The sequence below is a fragment of the Porites lutea genome, chromosome 7 (assembly GCF_958299795.1).
Source record: "Porites lutea chromosome 7, jaPorLute2.1, whole genome shotgun sequence".
NCBI classification, from domain to species: domain Eukaryota; kingdom Metazoa; phylum Cnidaria; class Anthozoa; order Scleractinia; family Poritidae; genus Porites; species Porites lutea.
In genome coordinates this window covers 7,999,111-8,017,741 of record NC_133207.1, presented here as the reverse complement: position 1 = coordinate 8,017,741, position 18,631 = coordinate 7,999,111, and the positions used below count along the sequence as shown (strand labels likewise).

At 37.9% G+C, this 18,631-nt stretch overlaps 1 protein-coding gene and 1 pseudogene across 1 annotated transcript in view; both read right to left on the bottom strand.

Annotated features, from left to right (window-relative positions):
• The window catches only part of LOC140944395 (protein sidekick-1-like), a 28,854-nt gene that overhangs the window by 3,870 nt on the left and 6,353 nt on the right, over positions 1 to 18,631 (bottom strand). Inside the window, exons 7-13 of the mRNA XM_073393544.1 lie at positions 17,027 to 17,239; positions 14,856 to 14,896; positions 14,238 to 14,528; positions 8,647 to 8,949; positions 4,137 to 4,272; positions 3,564 to 3,766; positions 417 to 719 (exon numbers count right to left, since the gene is read on the bottom strand). Coding sequence (XP_073249645.1) covers positions 417 to 719; positions 3,564 to 3,766; positions 4,137 to 4,272; positions 8,647 to 8,949; positions 14,238 to 14,528; positions 14,856 to 14,896; positions 17,027 to 17,239 — 1,490 coding nt within the window. The remainder of the gene's footprint in view (positions 1 to 416; positions 720 to 3,563; positions 3,767 to 4,136; positions 4,273 to 8,646; positions 8,950 to 14,237; positions 14,529 to 14,855; positions 14,897 to 17,026; positions 17,240 to 18,631) is intronic.
• LOC140943662 (uncharacterized) lies at positions 12,765 to 13,448 on the bottom strand (annotated as a pseudogene).

Here is an 18,631-nt window from a genome sequence, read left to right as displayed (position 1 = left end):
CGACCATGTAGATTAAAAACTGATCAGTAATGTCATGTAACACCTTCTTTTATTCCCACGGTTAGCTAACCCAAACACGTCCAACTTTGGCTACAAAAACCCTTAGTATTTGACTCGTTAAAATGAGGAGAAGAGAAGATTATGAGAGTTTGGAGTTGATAAGGGAAGGAAGTAAGAGAATGAAGAAGAGTAAAGAAGCAAAGACCACGATGTAAGACGCAGACTTTCCTTACCTTCCCATGTCGCTCGAACAACTCCCCAGACCGTTAAACACAGCGCTGATTGGTAGGATTGTTTTGTTTGTTTGTTTATGTTTGCTTGTTTTTCATCCACTTGGTTGACATTTATTTGTTGTTTATTTTTTGCTTGTTTTTTTTTTTTTTTTCTTTTTTTTTTGTATGTTTTGATTTATTTACCTCCTTCGCTAGTTCTGGCAGTTATCACTTCACTGGACTGATACAGTGTTCCATTCCCAGAAGTATTCGCCACAGCAAAGACATTAACCTCGTAAAGCGAGTACCCTCTAAGTATATTTCCGGTGTAATGTAAGTTATTCCATTTAGAGACGCGGTAGATCAAGCTGATGTTTGAATTTTTTTCTTTATACTTCACCAAAAAACGTTCGATTGGAGCACTACTAGGGAAGTTTGTCCATTGTAATGTCAATGACGATGATGTCTTGTAGGTGATGGTAACATTCCATGAAGGCACCACTTTCGCTGTGGACGAATAATAACAATAATAAAAACGATGATGATGATAATGATAATGATGATTAATTAAATATAAACACCATTATCATCATCATCATCATCATCATAAACATATTATAATCATCACCATTATGACAAAAAGCTAAAACCTTTTTAAGCATAAAAAATGAGAGAAAGAAGGAATGTTTTATTTTTAGAGGGGGACATGGGAGTCTACGGTATTGCAGTATTGAGCAATAATTTTTAATTTTAATGTGCGGTATTGCGGTATCATCTAGATCTGCGATTGGCGGTTTGCTATTTTCGTCCTTTTGGCTAACGGCATTCGGTAAAGGACGATCTTTCACCGTACTCTGCGGTATTGCAGCACTGTTTATGTGCGCTCTCCTCTCTAATAATTAAAGATCAATATTTTTTCGACTTAAAACTTAATGGTAAATGATTACCCAATTTCTGACGCTTGAGCAATGATGAAATTGGTAGGGCATCCAACGAACGGGCTTTTTAATCGTTGTATATATAAATTCGAGGTCTTCTCAAGTTCTCTTGAGGGTAAGACTAATCTACAGAACCGGCGCAACCTACGGAAGCTAAAGAAATGAATGTTTTATTACAACTGCCTTTAGCTAACGTGATAAAATAATACGTTGCCATTAAGTTTTAACTACAACTGAGCGATTTCTCAACCGCTGATTTGTCAAGAGCTATTGTCGATGACAGTACAGATCACTGAAAACTGTTGTCGATTTCGGTTTAGTATCACTGATCGGGAGGTCTGGTTCCGAAACAGAAGTGACCGCTTTACACAGAATCTTTGCGACCTCGTCAAATTCATTCTCACTATAAAAGTGCTATTCCATCTCTTACCTAAATACCCTTTATCTCACTATTAAATTTACATCAAACTGCTCATCCAAATCTTTCTCCTTCCTCTACGTCAAGATGTCCCTCAATGATGGTATCGATCATTGAAATTGTTCTTTATACTAAACTTACAGCCGAACATCAATACCTTTTACGCTCATCATCTCACCCCTTACAAACTAAACGAGCTTTTCCATTCAGCCTTGCCCTGAGAATATGACGCATGTTTCTCCAACGAGACGCACAATCTCAGTCTCCTCAACCAGGAGCCATGCGGCGTGTTTATACTATCACACACACTCACACAAGCGACTCGCCCAGACGTATCCCTTTAGTTGTCGGATAGCACCCAGCGATTCGCTCAATATCATCAATTTTTCACAAGCACATTTACATTCTCTCATCCTCCCAACTTTGTGCTACTTTCTTTAAATATATACCTCTCGTTACCTTCCTACGTACTAACAAGCTTAAGCCGGAAATTCGCTAAGTGGACTTCCCATTCGGAACGAGAGCTCTCGATTAATGTTATAGTGATATACACTGTTCAAAGTCCTCTATTTGTCCGCAAGATCGTCGAGAAAGAGGCTACAGGCGGCCACCTTGACCGGGTCTAGCTTGTACTATAGTTAAAGCGCGGGGGACGGTTTGGGAACCCCGAGGGTCGCTCTCTCGTTATATGTGAGTCCAATATATGGTTTTCACAGTGACGTCATCAAATTGTTAAGTCAAAATAGCGAGGTTTTACAAATTCTTATTTATACTAGATTGAAGATAAACAAAAAATAAATCTTTGTACAAGTTTCCAGTCTCGTAGCATGTTTCATTGCGAAAATAAAGCAATTTGAAAATCCAAGTCTTCATAGTGCAAGACACCACAATGGAAATGCTGCCTCGTTGAAAAAAGTCTCTCCTCTTGATTTACAGCAGTATAACCATTTCAAGTATTAGAAGATATGTTTATGTGCACGTATGCTAGTTCTCGAGTGAAAAAAAAAAACTTTTATAGAAAACGTGAACTCCAGATGTTTTTGCTGATTTCCGGCGGCCATATTGGTAGACCAAAACGGTACACCAATATGGCGTCTCCATACAAAGCTCTACAAAGGTGCGTGAAACGTTTCGGCAAATAACTTATAAATTGAGGGCCACAAAGACCTGAGACTTCAACAAATTGTTTATATATTAGTCTTTTATAAATTTCATTTTCTTTGCCTGTTCAACTGGACGGTTTCCAATTATTTTTTTTGTTGCGTGACAGTGAAATGGCTGCCAGTGAAGGTGAGCGCTCGATCTCGACGATCTTACGGAAAAAAAAAAAAAAAAAGGAACGTGAACAGTCTATCAATGCTACAATTGGTTGTAACTGATTACTTATCACGTTAACTAAAGGTGGTTGTAATAAAGCAGTCATTTCTTTAGGTTCCATAGGCTCCGCCGGTTTCGCAGGTTCCGCGGTCTACAGTCTACAGTTTCGTCGATTTTCGACACGGTATTTCGGTATTTGCCATTTTTCTTGCAGTATTGAGGTATTGGGTATCCTCCAATGTCCCCCCCCCCCCCCCCCCCCCCTTTTAGGGAGGAATTGAAATCTAGAGATTCGCAAGTCTTGACACCGTAAAACAAGTGATGTGCAAGTAGGTTCAAGGATGAATCTGTAAACCACTTATTTTGTACCGCCGCCCGAAAGAGCGCCGATCTGCTGAGCGGGAGGTCGTGAGTGCGCCTTTACGTGCGGACGTCCGATCTCACCTCTCTGGTTCCTTCGCAATTCAGCCATTGGTTGCAAGAATGGAGAATTGGCACCGTTTATATATTTAAAGTAATTTATCAGTTCCTCTGAACATATAGTAAAACGCTTACGATATACTTCCTACTCTCACCGCGTCACGATAGCTGAGGGAGTGGATGCAACCTTTCCTCAGCTTTCTGGTGTTTACAGTTTTCAATTATTTTTTAAGCAAACTTGTCATAGGGTCTTATTACCTGAGCCGAATGCTTTGTCTAACACTGTGTATTGAATTCGTGCGTAGCTATCCCATGGCCAGGGTGAAAGAGAGACCACCAAAGTTATGCTACCACTGCCACCAAATGGAACTTCAACCGATTGTCCGCTAGAACGTGAATGACAACCTCCTCTTCGACCGAAAACCTCATTGCCACTATTGTCATAAATCTTGATGAACTTGCTGCAGAGAATAAAAAAATAGGCAACTCAAATGCTCTGTAAACGCAGCTAATAATTACTTGGAAAACTGTCTATGAAATCATAGACAAAAGCGTGTGGAAATTTAAATTAAAGAAAAAGAAGAATCCTAAACATAGTAGTTTCTTGGTGTTGCAGATGAGTGCAATCACCAAATAACGTAATGCAAGAACAATACCCACACCACTTAACTACCATAAAATGGACGATCGTAGCATGTCTAGTTTAAACCCTTTCGTTTTTTTTCGGCTTTTCTTAAACAATAAAAAAAAATAGTTGCTGTAACTTATCTTCATTTTGACGATTTACTTTGACTTCTGATTTCTGATCTACAAAGAACAATACAACATTACCTGCAATAAATGTACTTGAATGATATTAGGACGACCCCTTGAATTGCACCAGCATTATTTATTTGAACACTGCAGTTGGTGTTGGAAGTGGTGAAGTTTAACCATCCAAACGACTGGTTCACAGAGGCTTTACAACCTTAAAGCAATAATAATCATAAAAAAAAATAAGGAACGAGAATTACATTGACTGTAACTGCATATTAGAAAACGATATTTCTTTTATTCTGCTTTATCAAGGTGTTTCGATACAGTTTTTTTGAGGATCATACTGAAAATTTTCAATCGCCCCAGAAGTGAATTTATCCTCGATTAATCGCTAAGAAACTTTTGCCACTAACTGACTTTTGTTTGAAGTTTATTAAAATGTAGCCTTAAGTAAAATCGATATCACTATGGCAAAAATAAACAAAAAACTTTGAAATCGATAAAAACTGAACTTTGCGAGATAAGGCCTTCTACTGAAAAGCTGACACCGGCCAGGAACTTTAAGTGTCGTGTTTTGCCAAATAACCTCCGCAAGAGGTAAAAAAGTCTGTATGTTTGAATTCAAATAAAACGCAATATATATTTTTTAGCCTTATATTTCCAATAGCCGTGATAAATTGTACGACGAAAAAGAAATCTAAATAACTCACGTTAATCTTAACTCCCATCAGAATACTGCTTAATATCATATTTTGCTTCTCGGAAATTTTAGTGTATTTTCTTTCTTGTGATTCTGAAAACCAACGTGTTTTCTCACCTCCTGTGTAAGTGCAACTTTATTCTAAATTTGACCTCTAGCGCTTTTCTATATATCTCTCGAGCGGGTTACAGAATTCTTTTTAAACCTCATCAAAGAATCTTCATGATATATATCATGAAGATTCTTTGATGGGGTTTAAAAAGAATTCATTAGGATTGAATTACTGCAACACCTTTCCTTGTCCCTAGGCCTCAATAATCCGCGCGGCCAATTTGTTTCGGGTCACGTCGTCCGAGCGGAGAATTGAGGCCTAGATAAAAATCCTCAACAGTAAGACAAAAGTGAGACATCTTATGCGGTGGTTTACGAGGCCAAAGTTTCCCATTTCGAGGTTTAAAATACACCGCTAAAAGGCACTGATGGGTAGGAAAGTTCAAGAGAATGCTTAGTTCCGTGAAAAAGGGAAGGCATGTCTTTACAAAATTTTCCTTCGAGGAATTCTAAATTTTCTTCACGGTGGACGGATTGGACACTTGGCCTGTTTTTTGTTTTAATTTCCCGGTACATTGTGTACTTTCTAGTCAAGAAAATTACGTTTTAAGAGGAATTTGCGAACTTGTAGATATTTCATAGACGTTTTATACATTTTGAGATCTGCTTGAGCGCTCTAATGTGAGAGTTGTGTTAAATAATTTTTGCCACGTGTTCACCCGATTTGACTTGCGTGAACGAATCCACGGGCCATATAGTGATACGTGGATTGCTTTTAACGATATATATATTTTTTTGTATTTTAATATTTTTTATCATTATTATTATTATTATTATTATTATTATTATTATTATTTTGTTTTAAAAATAAGTTTGACTAATACAATGTTTTTCACACAGAAAAAAAAAAAAATACAAAAAGGAAGAGAAAACACAAACACCCCCACACACACACACAGAACACAGAACACACTTCAGTACATGGTCCTCTGTTTACTTGAAAAGTTCATATAAGTGCACTAAACAGCAAAAGAATCTTATGCTAATCTGATTTGCATCTGGTCCATTTCACATTGTGGGTTTCCCACTTGTTTTCTGACTTAGCGATCATTGTCTCGATTAGGAAAACAGTGTTAATTTTGGTTTTGAAAACGCTAATGGCGGGTGAAGACTTGTTTTGCCTACAGACGTACAGGTATTGTTTTGCTAGTAGTAAAATATGGTTCATAAATATCTCTTCCTCGCATCGAATAATGGCAAACAGTATGTCTTTGTCTGCAAAATTTTCAATGTTGACATTATGTTCATGAGGCCATTTCTTACATTCAGCCTAGAAATTCTTAGAATGATGACAAGACAGAAAAAGATGTTCGACGGATTCATCCGATTAACCACATAGGGAGCACCACGGAGATGGTATAATAGCGATTTTGCATAAGGAGCCATGTCATTAGGCATCTGTTTAGTAACTTATACTGAAATTCGTGTCCAAGGCAACACGATATCGCAAGCTGTAGATTTTTTTCCATTCTAAAGAATCGCTATTAACAAATTGAGCACTAAAATTTAGTTTAGCAGTTGGTGGAGTGACAATCTTGTTTCGTAGTTCTTTATAAATAATTTTCGAATACGCTTTTTCAGTAAAACAATTTGACCATTTAAGCTTAACCTAACTCATCAAGCAAATGGGAAGGTGTCACCTGTAGAGATGCATGTTTTCAACGATTCACACCATTCAGTTGGTCATCTAACGGCCAAACGGTCAACTCGCTTTTGATTATAAGTTCGTTTTTACCCGTGATGAAATCACCCACTCGAAAGATCCCTTTCTCAGCGACATTTCGAAAATATACACAGACTTGTCACCAATGCAAATGAAATTGTTGTTCCATAACCCTTAACATAACTTTTGAAGAGTCTTTTCCATTTAAATTCTCTACATTTACACTGTTTACCGCAGAGCACTTTGCTAAACTTTTTAAGCATTCTTCATAAAAGGCATTTGATGTGCAATTCATAACTAGTCTGCCCTACTAACTATGGTGTCCAGTTTCCAGTATAAACTTGGGAGACAGAAGTAGTCACGGAGCATACGTCGCTGAAAAAAGTTTCCTGGGATTTTTGTTATGATTTCAAGCGACCAGTGTAGAAGTGTTGAGGGGGACCTAAGGAATATGTTTAACTTGTCTGTACTTCTGTAACTCGTGAAGGAGGTATTTAAGGGGCACTAGATGACTGCCCATTGAACTTTACGAGTTTTCGAGTTTTACGAGTTTTCAGTAATGACAGAGATCAACTTAAGAGTAGGCATGATATTGACTATGTCTGATTTACAAACGGCAATTCATGGGAGTATTCTTGAAGAACACAGTGTCCATGAGAATGTATGTAGTCAAAAGACGCTACAACAGATAACTCAAATTTTGATGCCTGCAGAGGAATTTCACCGACCACCAAAAGCTAACTGATCAGACCGACAAAGCATTAAGAAGACACAGGAAACCACCATTCATCTAAGTAGTAGAAAAGAAAAGTACTGACAATTCGAAACAAATGAAAGTACTGTTTGAAGCTGCACTCTTGTTATGGAAGGCAATCAATAGCTACACAAAATGGGTATATTCGGTGATTGGCCAGTATGAGCTTTTGTCAGTTCCGAGGTCTTTGTTTGCACCTGATTGTAAAATGGTTAAAATGGTTCAATGCATGTGAAGATACTGATACACTAAAAATTGAGTACGAGGACTCTGACAGTGACGAGTACGAAGATTAGAAAGTCGAAATTTGTTGAAAAATATATCTTTCAATTTGTTTATCTGAAAGGTATTAGTGTTAATACTCTTTAAGGGCCACATTGTATTAAGTCTCTACTTCCGGTCAAGTGACCACGCAAAAATGTCGCCATCAACTACTTGTTAAGTAAGAACGACATCACAGAATATCGAAACTGATTGTAGTTTGTTCCAAAATTACAATAAACAGGCCTTTTCAGTCGTTTTATTGTCCAGCCTCGTTTTCATCACGCAGGGCAGAACAGTGCTCTTCTTTAACGCCTTCTAAAAATCTTCTGCACGCAATACAAAAGTGACGACAGCATTAAACATGTTCCTTAGGTTCCCCTTAACACTTCTGTACTGGTCGCTTGAAACCATCACAAAATTGAATCCCACGAAAATACCATAAGATTGCTCCTAGACTACAAGGCCTTTTATCTTGATCTTTACAGCTTAACCAAAGTGCATAAAGGGTGCAAAGAAGTTTGTGTCACTAAAAGCTTGTAGGTTATAACCGTGAGACATTTAACTTGCCAGAAAAAAAGTTGACATACAGGATAAATGATAAATTTATTATTAATTAATTACTTGAATAATCAATTAATTAATTATTTGCACCAATAGTCAAAATTTACTTCTTGTTTTCAATTATTGAATCGTAGTAATAATCAAAGAAAAAAATCATTGTTTGAAATACAAAAACAGCTTTCAATCCACATGAATTTACCTGGAATTTAACAATTTTTCCACATCAATTTATTAGGTATTTAAACAATTTGGCCGACGTTGCACTCCCCCCAAAAAATTCACTCTCTTTTTGGGTAAATTAAGAACAGAATGCACTAACCCCCATCGGAAAATCCACCAACCCTATTAAAGCTCTCGAGTTAAGTTTCTCAAATAATTCAGCTTTTGCCGTAAGCAGAAAGTAAACATACGAACCTACGGACGATTTTGTTAGAAACAAAATTTATTGGATGCATATAAAAAATAACCAAATTTCCTTACCCATTCTTCTCCGCTGCGCGCGAGATCTTTGCTTTAGGCTTGATATATTTACCTTTTTCCTTATAGACAGGGTATGACCTTGGTCCGGTTCCAACAGACGTGAAAGAAGCCACTGAAATTATGTAAAGTACTCCAGTTCGAATATTCGGCAAAATTACTCGTGCCATATTTGTGTTGTTGATTCTTGAAATGTTGTCCGGAAAGGAGTAGTACAGCTGTTTGAAAGTTTTGTAGTACACGTTGTATCCTAATATGCGACCGTTGGCTTCCTGAATTGGATGGGGATTCCATTTGACCAAGAACTCATTCAATCCGTGGTTTTCAACTATGATGTTCGTTGGTGCACGGCTGGGAACTAAGTGAGATGTAGAATACCTTGATTAAGGTATAGAAAATATATGTTATTCACTGGCTAGGAGGTCCGTATTGCGAGAAACTGTGCCTGAGGTCTTGAGTACCGCCCAAGCCCGTAGGCCGAGGGAAGCACTTAGACCGAGGGCAAAGTTTCTCCCAAAATGGACCGACCTGTGTGTTGAAGTGAGACCCGTTCGTGTTGATGAAGCGCGCGATCCACTGCAAACCAAAACAAAACATTGCAACATGATTTTTACCTCGGTAATTTATATTATCACTATTAAGCTCTCTTTAAGAATAAAGAAAGATTTTTGTGTCTTGGTAGACAATTCATATTGTTATATTCCTAGACTTTCACTCAACTGAACAGCGACAGCCATTGGCTGATTCTTGGTCACGTGGCCTTGACTAAAATCAAATGTTTCCCGATCGTGATACATCAAGCAATGTACCCCGCTCGGATTACATTACAGCACGTGATCAAAGCATGGTGGAAAGTGGCGTGAGAGAAGGCGGGAAAACACTGCCAGTTTTCTTTTTCGTGAATGAACACAGCAACATTCACAATAACACAAACATGAAGCCTCAAGCTAAAAAGCAACGATTTTCAAAGTTATCCCAGAAAAGAAACAGCAGCTAGTGGAGGAAAAAGATGCAGATGATATAAGGAAAGTACTTTTTAAATAATTCATTCAGTGGTTTTGAGAATTAAGTTGTGTTCTTATAAGCACCAAGTCGTACTGTTTTGATTCGCTCCTCTTAAGCGTATTCTTTTGTTGCTGTTGAAGTACGTTGAAGTGAAAGTCTAGAAATATAACAAAACACTTAATGTCAGGTCCCTCGGGAAACCAGTTAGTTTTGTTTTCCCTCGATGCCTGATGTTTCCCGAGACGAAGTCGAGGGAAACATCAGGACTCTTGGGAAAACAAAACTAACTGTTTCCCTCGGGATCTGACATTAAGTGTATAGTGTGAGTGTCAAACAAGGAGCTTGAAGCCACAGGAAAAAAAAATACAGCAAGAATTTTCTTCGGCTGACTTACTTTAAGATTAGTTCAGTTGAGTTGGATGAAAACTGTACAAAGACTTTATAAAAAGAGCTAATTACACACCCCAATCTTAAGGTTTTGAATTGAATTCGAAAAAAAGAAGGTGATTTGAATAACAAGTACATAAACAATTAAAGAAACTGAAAACGGCGATATAAACTGACTGCTGGAAAAAAAATTCGTGCAGTGTGTGGTCCTTGGTCCGCGAAGTCCTTGGTTCGTGACTTTCGAAACATGATTAAATATTTCTTCGAGAAATAAAATACGGAGAAAAGTGAAAAGTGCGATTATTTACTGATTATTATTCTTTCATATGACGATCAAGTTTCGGTTTTCCTGGTGGCGGTGAAAGCGTGAAATTAAAGTTTGTTGACAGGTACGTTAACTTGCCTTTCTTGAAGTTTGGACTTTTACGGGACCGTCAATTGCATTGTCATGTTTACTTAGCTCGTAAATAAATAAAACGCAACGGGAAGACGTGCCTTTTTGCAGAACAGGTTTTCAGATAAACCTTTTTCTGCCGTTAGAAGCACGCGTGCGGCGGGAAGTTTCGGTGTTTTCGAAGAATGTTTTAAAAATCATCTCTATACATGTTTACAAGTTCTCCTTTCTTTATATCTCGAAATCATACAGAGATTTTTAGTAACTACTATCGACCGCGCTCAAAAACGCTCGCAACGCTCGTGTGGGAGACTGTGGTCTGAAGTCTTTGATAGAAAAGCAAATGATTTTATACTCACAACAACTTACGAAAAAACTATAGCTTTAATGCATCGAGAATAGAAAAAAATACATTGAAATATTGTGAAAATTACGTTTTCGTTTGGAAACTATCGCATTCTCACGTTTTGTTTTGTTTTTTTGTTTGTTAGTTTTGTGTGTGTGTGTGTGTGCTGCTTACCTCATTCGCGGACCAAGGACCACAATCACGGACCCAGGACCATCGAGCACGGTCGCCTTTTTATCCAATTACAAGCAAGATACTTAAGTTTGGAACTTGTAGCTTCACGATTGTCGAGAGGATCATAGAAGCTATCTTCATGGGATATTTCAGCACGTTACGATTTGATTCTAGTAAGATATTCATGATAATAATTTTAAGTCGCGGACATACTCTTGTTTATTTCAAATTAATAGCTAAATGCAACCATTGAAAACAACCGTTTCTGATACGTAGAAAACTAGCGAGGCAAAATTCAATGAAAAAAGGCAGAATATAGATTCGGACAGCAAAAACTGACAACAAAACTACAAACAGAGCAAAAATGTCGAACAAACGGTGCATAAAAGCAAGATTGCAGTACTTACACCGCGGTTATAAAGCTAGTGAAGCGACATCACGAGCCGCCTGTTTTGCTTTACTTTAGCGGTTTTCCTGACTGACTTGCTCTCTCTTCAGATTTTTTGTCTGTACAATAAAAATCACTTTTCCCTCGCTAATGGTAATAATACCGCACGTTTTAAACGAAAACTGGTTTAAAAATCACGGTTTTTGCTCATTCACAAACAACAAACAAACTTGTGAATGAAGCTGCCCGGGTTGGCGGGTAAGATCGTAAAATACCACCCACTCTCAGGATTTGGAGGATTCCGCCCGCTCGCAATCTTGGAAAAAAATAATAACCGCTTACTAACCGAGTGCGAGGGCGGTACTGGGGAGTATTGGCCCTCGGTCGAGGCAGTGCGGACCTCGCTGCGCTCGGTCCGTAGTGCCACGACCGAGGGCCAATATTCCCCAGTGCGGCCCTCGCACTCGGTTAGTAAGTTGTTTATTATATGGCACTCGGTTATTTCTGATAGTAAAATGCACTTCAGGTGGCTTGCACTAAAGGGCTTCCGCCGTGACGTATTCTTGATGACGCGAACAACTCAGACAAAAGCAAGCTACCACGAGTTCGAGAAACAAATTTTGAAAGCGTCTAAAATTAGCTTAAACAAAACTTCAAAAACGCTTTTAACGGAATCTGACAAAAGCAATTGCTGATGCTAAAATTCGAGAAAGGATTTTTTTTGTCGATCAAACAATATTTTCTTGATTATATGGATCAAGTCAGTGTCAAATGAAAGTCTAGGTTTGAAGCTGTGAAAATTAATCCAAAACTGGACAAAGTTGACCAAAAAAATAGCTTCAAAGTCCATCGTCCTCATCGCTGTCGATAACAATTCGACGCTTCCTTTCATTCTGGACAATTTTCACATTACCATGAAATATTTGGATGTGCGCCCCCTGATGGATCCTATGTTTGCACCTGTAAAAACTGGAGCGGTGAAAGACAGTAACGGATCGCTTTACTGATCAATCAATGAATTTGTGGTCGGACGAGCGGCGACGTCTGTAGTCGAGCGAGTTACTAATTCAAACCCTTGATTATGGACACTTGATGAAGTTTGATTTCTTGATCTACAATCTTGGAAAAAACTGTTGAGAAAATTGCATACTTGGACAGCATGTTGCCGTGTATTCAAAAGAAAGCCTGATCCCTGAGCGTTTGTGGGAAGCAACATTGAATTGGGGGAAGGGGTTTTCTTTGCGCAAAGGCGTCGTTTTGGAAATAGTTTTGTTGCATAGGATTGTGGACATGATGGGGAAAACTTTCTCAAGTAGTTTTGTCCGGGATTGTAGAAAGATCAGCTCTGCTGAGCGTCAAGGACATCCTCTTTTGGTATCTAGCACTGGCGGACTTGTAGGACTGTAAACTCTCCGTGCTTTTGTGGCCACTCAGTTGGGTTACAAAGTTTTCTGGAACATTAGCATCAAGGAGCCTTGAAATACAGGTTTTCCTGACAGAATGATTGGTTACTTTTTTTTTTCCTTCTCTTTCCTATTTCATTTTTTTTCCGAGGGGTGCCTTTATCTAACAAACTTCTTTATTTGAGCGTCGATTATGCCACACAGTTCTTTGAAGCGCAACTGGATTGGAGTTGTCGAATTCTCCTGTTTCAAAAAGGACATCCTCTTCGTCTTCCTCGATGGCCTGAGCAGCTTGCGGTTTTTTTCCTTTCCCGTGCTCGTGACCAAGGGACTTTTGCTTCGCTGCAAGGACTTTCTGGATTTTTCGAACTCATTGTCCTTGAGTATGTTAAATAGATGTTTCTTCTCACGTAAGTATCGATGTATGCTGTGCTGAAAACTGGAAACAGTTACTGGCTCGTATTCTTCTCTGTTTTTCTTGCGTGCGTTCCAAAAAAAATTTCGACAAAAGGTGGTCAAGCTAGGACGCAGGTAAGCTTTCAATTTTCTCATTTTTCATACCATTAGCTTCCATGTAGCGAAGAACAGTGTTCATATCAGTAGCCGTCTTCTTGTTTGTGTTTGCACTTTTCTGTTGGTTGACAAAATCGTCTATGGCCTCTTGGCTTTCGATGATGCCTGTTTCAGTTTCCGCATCAAAAGTTCCCAGATCTTCAGAATAATAAAACACGCTCGGAGAACGTTCGTCTTCTTCATCCATCTTTGATATCTCGGTAAAATTTCACTCTTTTTTAGCTTTTTCTGGTAGTTTCGCTGTGAAGAATGACAATATTCACAATTTTTTTTTCGCTGTTTTGGTTGCAAATTGTGATTTTTCCAAGACAAAAATACCGACCGAAAAACACCGAAAAAGAACCAATCAGAGCGCACGGATTTGCTAAGACTGGCTTCGCCATATAATAAAGGCTAGTTATTTGTTCGTGATGATGGCAGATTACTGATTAGGGTTTCAATGAAATTGTCTTCTTTCTGTTCACCTTCAATTATGGAAACAATGGTTTTTCAACGAAACAGATTTGTAACAGTTTACAGCGAAATTCTTTGTTTCACGCTTCGCGTTTTGCAAACTTTTGCAAAATTCCTTTGATTGTTGTAACCATGTTGATGTTGTAAGCCCAATGCAGCACATCTTGAGAAAAAAATAGAGATGGTCATGGGTCATATTGATTCGTGCCAGGAACTTGCCTTTAAGGTTTGTAATTATCTACGCAAAGGTGTAACGATCTTTTATTTTTACACCAAGGCAGTGAGTTCGTTGTTGATTACTGAAACTAAAGGTGTGGAGTAGAGCAGTCAACGGAGTGAGAGTGTTTTTTTTTTCTCTGCTTTGTTTGGTCGTTTTCGTCTTTTGTCTTTTGTTTTGCTTTTGTGTCAGAATTGATTCTTTCAGATATATATGCACACCGCAGTAATGTCTTGTGTTTACAATGAAAAATCGTCATTAGTGGTATAATCTAGAAAAAGATGCATGCTGATGCGGGATCCTTACCTCCTTCTGGCGTTACTATGGACACTGTATTACTTGCGTATGTAGCATTCTCTCGGCTTGACGTAACAGCGAACACCTTAACTTCATAGACTGTATATGCTCTGAGAAGGTTAGTGTAATAGGAGTTGCTATTAGCTTTAAAAACCTTGCTGACTCCATTGGGGACCTCTTTAAACCTTACTAAGTAGTAACTGACAGACTGCGCTGGCAGTGGACGGTATGGCCAATACAACCTTGCTGAAGATGAGGTTATACTGAATACTGTTACATTCCAGGAGGAGACAGATTCCGCTTAAAAGAATAGAATGAATAATGATATTAATATTGTAAATTGTTATTTAGCTGGAAATTTCTTTCCAACACCGTGCGCTCTCATTGGTTGGTTGGAGGTCACATGACATCTATCAATGAAAGTGTTTCCCTCCAAAATCTAGCCTCTGAGCGGGCAACATTGCAGCAATCTATGACGTCAGAGGGTAATAGTGCACTGCTACCCGCGAATGTTGACCGACGACGACCGCAACAGCGAGGTTTAATGAATTTCAAGCTTCACAATTTCCAGCTATATAACAAATCAGTTAAAGACTGGTACCTTGGGAAACAGTTTTTTATTTATACTTTTTTTTCCCAGAATCTCTTCGCCTCGGAAAACATTGAGACTACAGGGAAACAAAGTTAGGTGTTTCCCTCAGGACCAGTCATTAAGTCTTTAATGTTTTAGCTGTGTGGTGCATTTAAAAGTGACCAGTTGACGTCGGCATTTGAAATATAAGGGGGTAATGAACATGATTGAACAAGTCGGGAGACTAGGCCGAGGGCTGTAGAGAGTCGACCTTTCATCACACGGCAGTGGAAATTTTTCAGGAAAGTAATGTTCTACCTAAGAATTTTTTTCCATGACCAAAAGAGTGACAGGACGTCATCAGACACGTGATCAAAGCACTTTGAATGCTCTAGTTCGTTTTTAAAGTACCTTTTTTTGTCATAAATTGGCAAGTTTTTGTTGTTTTTCTCAAAAGCTTTTTACACTGTATTGTCTCTGAGTAATTATCATTCCATTTTTAAAGCAGAGGCAAACGAAAACTGAGCCATAAGTTTAAAAGTTGCGTAAATTGACCGGTATTGGAAATTTAAATCGAAAAGGGGACCTACTTTTGAGACTTTTGTAAAATCATTTTTCAACTTAACTGTTTGTTTGCCGAAACAAATGTTCAACGTTTGTTAATAAAGGAGAACTTTAAAAACTAAAAGGATGTAGTTGGCGGCCGTATTGTTTTTCTTCATTCCGAGGAAAGAGGTCATGTAGCAGCTCTTTTAACCCTAAAAGCCAAATGGTTTGCTACCCTAACCTAAATCAATGGAAACAATGATAAACAATAGAAACAATGCTTTATGTCTCATGATTTAGAAGTCGCATTTCACATGTGCTGAATATAACGCATTAATTATAGAATGTCCAAAAAACAATTTCTAGAGACGGAATATTTACAACAAACGGAGTTAAATTCGGCACCATCATATCCGAAGTCTGAATCAACTGCCGTATTTAATTACTTTCAACGACTAAAATAACTGTTCGTCACTGATAGGAAATTCCATGTCTGAAAGCGGCCTAACATGACTTAAGTTTCAGTTTAGTGGTTTGCAGGCTGTTGTTAAGTTGTTGTTTTCTTTTCAGTAAGAGCAATTCTTATCTCTCTTTGTAAATCCATTTTATTAATCGGCTTGTGCCGCGACTTAAGAATCAGCTGTAATCGTTGATTTTACTTTCTCTTTGACATGTTTTGCACGTCACTGGACATGATTTGTATATCAAAAAGAGCGATCAATTTTCATCCATCCAAAAGCAAATGGAAGCACTTCGCACTATAGCGGACAACCTCGAACCGTGACTTCGTCGTATAAATATGCGGCACCCAAGAAAAACGAAAAAGCTAATTCTTTTTGATCAAAGTGTCTTAAGGTTTAAACTCGAGGCTTTACATAGTGTAAAATAACTATAATTTACTTTTAGCGGTATCACTTGTTATAATAATAATCATCATCATCATCATCATCATCATCATCATCCTAATAATCATAATCATAATAATAATGAAAAATCATAATAATTTATATCGCATTCATCCATTAGTTGCTCGAGGCGCTTTACAAAGATTAAAATCTAGATGAAACTAACATGCATAAAACTAAGAATGATGATGAATAAGCTAAAAAACATGCTCAATTTAAGAATACGCGAAAAAGCTAATAGAGCGGTTTTCACTTGACTGTCGAATTGGGATTGGTTTTGGTTTTGGTTTTGGTTTTACTACGTCCTTTGGTTGGCTAGTGTATTTACTTTGGTTTTGGTTTTACGACAGTCAAGTGAAAACCGCTCTATGATACTACGTTAACTATAATAAAAACTAACACTAATAAACTAGGAATAAAAACTAATTAACTAAACAATTACTCTTAACAAAGTGTCAAAAAAGAAACGTTTTGCATTTCAGATTCTTCAGTAGTAAACAATAAAAACAGAGCTAGAATGACGTATATTTAAAGAAAGAGGTATAATTCCTGGTGTAAACAATTCTTGATTGGAGTGAATACAAATTTTAAAAATCAAATATTAGATAGCTTTTTGAGATGGATTTATACTGGGAAAAAAAGTTCCCTCAATTTGAATTCAACCCCTCATTCAACGGAGAAGGAATAGGTGATGGGTTAGTAATAAGAATTGAACTTAATAAAGCACATATTTCTAATTTTGTATTCGTTATTATGCAAGTATGTATGTAAGGTACGCCATGGGTCGCAAACCTGAGTCAACTGTTTGACCGACTATACTGTACTCGGCGTTAACTACGCTCCATCTATATTCCAGAGATATATCAAGTATGAAGTGTTCTGCGTCTCCAAATGGGACCTCAAATGAAGTGCCAGCGGGGTAAGAAAAATTACAGCCTTCCTGGTTAAAAACTTCATAGCCATCTGATCTAAATAGCTTGATGTGTTCACTAAATGAAAAGAAAAAGGATGACAAATATGAGCCTTCATAATAGGTATGTGCGGATCTTTGTTAGAAACAAGGTGCTGTAAATTTGCCTTGTTTGCATTGATAAGGCAATGATCATAATGTACGTAGAGAGTTTTATTACCTTAAATGAACAAAGAAGAAATACAAGATGAAAAGGCATAAACTTTTAAAGGGTTGTGACTAGAATGGATACCTCAAATTCAGGTTGGACACCTTATGTTTATTACACAACGCTACACTCTACATCACGCTATACTATATTTAGGCCAATTTACTGGGCACTAGAACTTTTAGAAAAGTGGGGAAATGAGAGTAAGAGACAGTTGTGCAAGGAAAAGAGTTCAATACAGGGCTTAGCACCGAAGTACAGTGATTAGGGTTAAGCACTGTTTAAAAAATGGTTAGCTTTCGATAATGTAATGAGTAAAGTACGTTAAAATTAACCGGTCTCGGCAGTTAGCCCTTGATGGTGTAGTGGATACTGACAAGGATTCGACATCAAATGACGCGGTTTCGAGTCGTACATACCACCTACTGTTTCCTTCTGCTTAATTTCTTCTCTTAGTTAATACTTCAAGTTATAAGACTCCTATCATGTATTTTGGGTGAAGATGACAATCTGATTTTGGGGTATCCATTCTAGTCACAACCAATTTTATAGAGTTATTACAAGCTGTAACTCATCTATCAAGACTATTAACGTTATCGTCATCGTCATCATTACCATTAACGTTATCATCAACGTCAACGTTAACGTCATCGTCATCGGCATGGTCAACGTCATGGTCATCGTTATCATTATCGTAATCTTAATCATTATCGGGGGCACTTTGGGTTGGCGCAGTGCTGAGGACATTCGCCTGCCACCAATGTGGTCCGGGTTCGTATCCCGGCGTCGACACCATATGTAGGTTGAATTGCTGTTGGTTCGCTCGTTTGCTCCGGGTACTACGGTGTTCCCTTCTCCTCTAAAACTAACACTTCCAAATTCCTATTCCTTCTGGAACGCACGGACTCCTTTCAACGAGTTCTTAAGGACTCCTTCGCGCTTCTTGAGGAAACAAACTAAAATTTCCAATTTTTAACTAATTCTTAATATTATTAGTATCATTGCCGTTATTATTATCGTGATAATTATCATCATCATCATAAATAACATGGTTAAATTCTGAGCCAAGCCCACTGGAAAAAAAAGAAGAAAAAAACACAAAGCAATAATACAATACGCCAGTAGAAAGAAGAGCGCACCTATTTCTTCAAATAGATCAAACAAATTGCAATACCTTTTTTAATATTATTTAGCAAAACATGGCGTGTATTTTTTATTTACTTTTTAGAGGGGATTAAGTCCATTGCAACGCAGGTACACAGG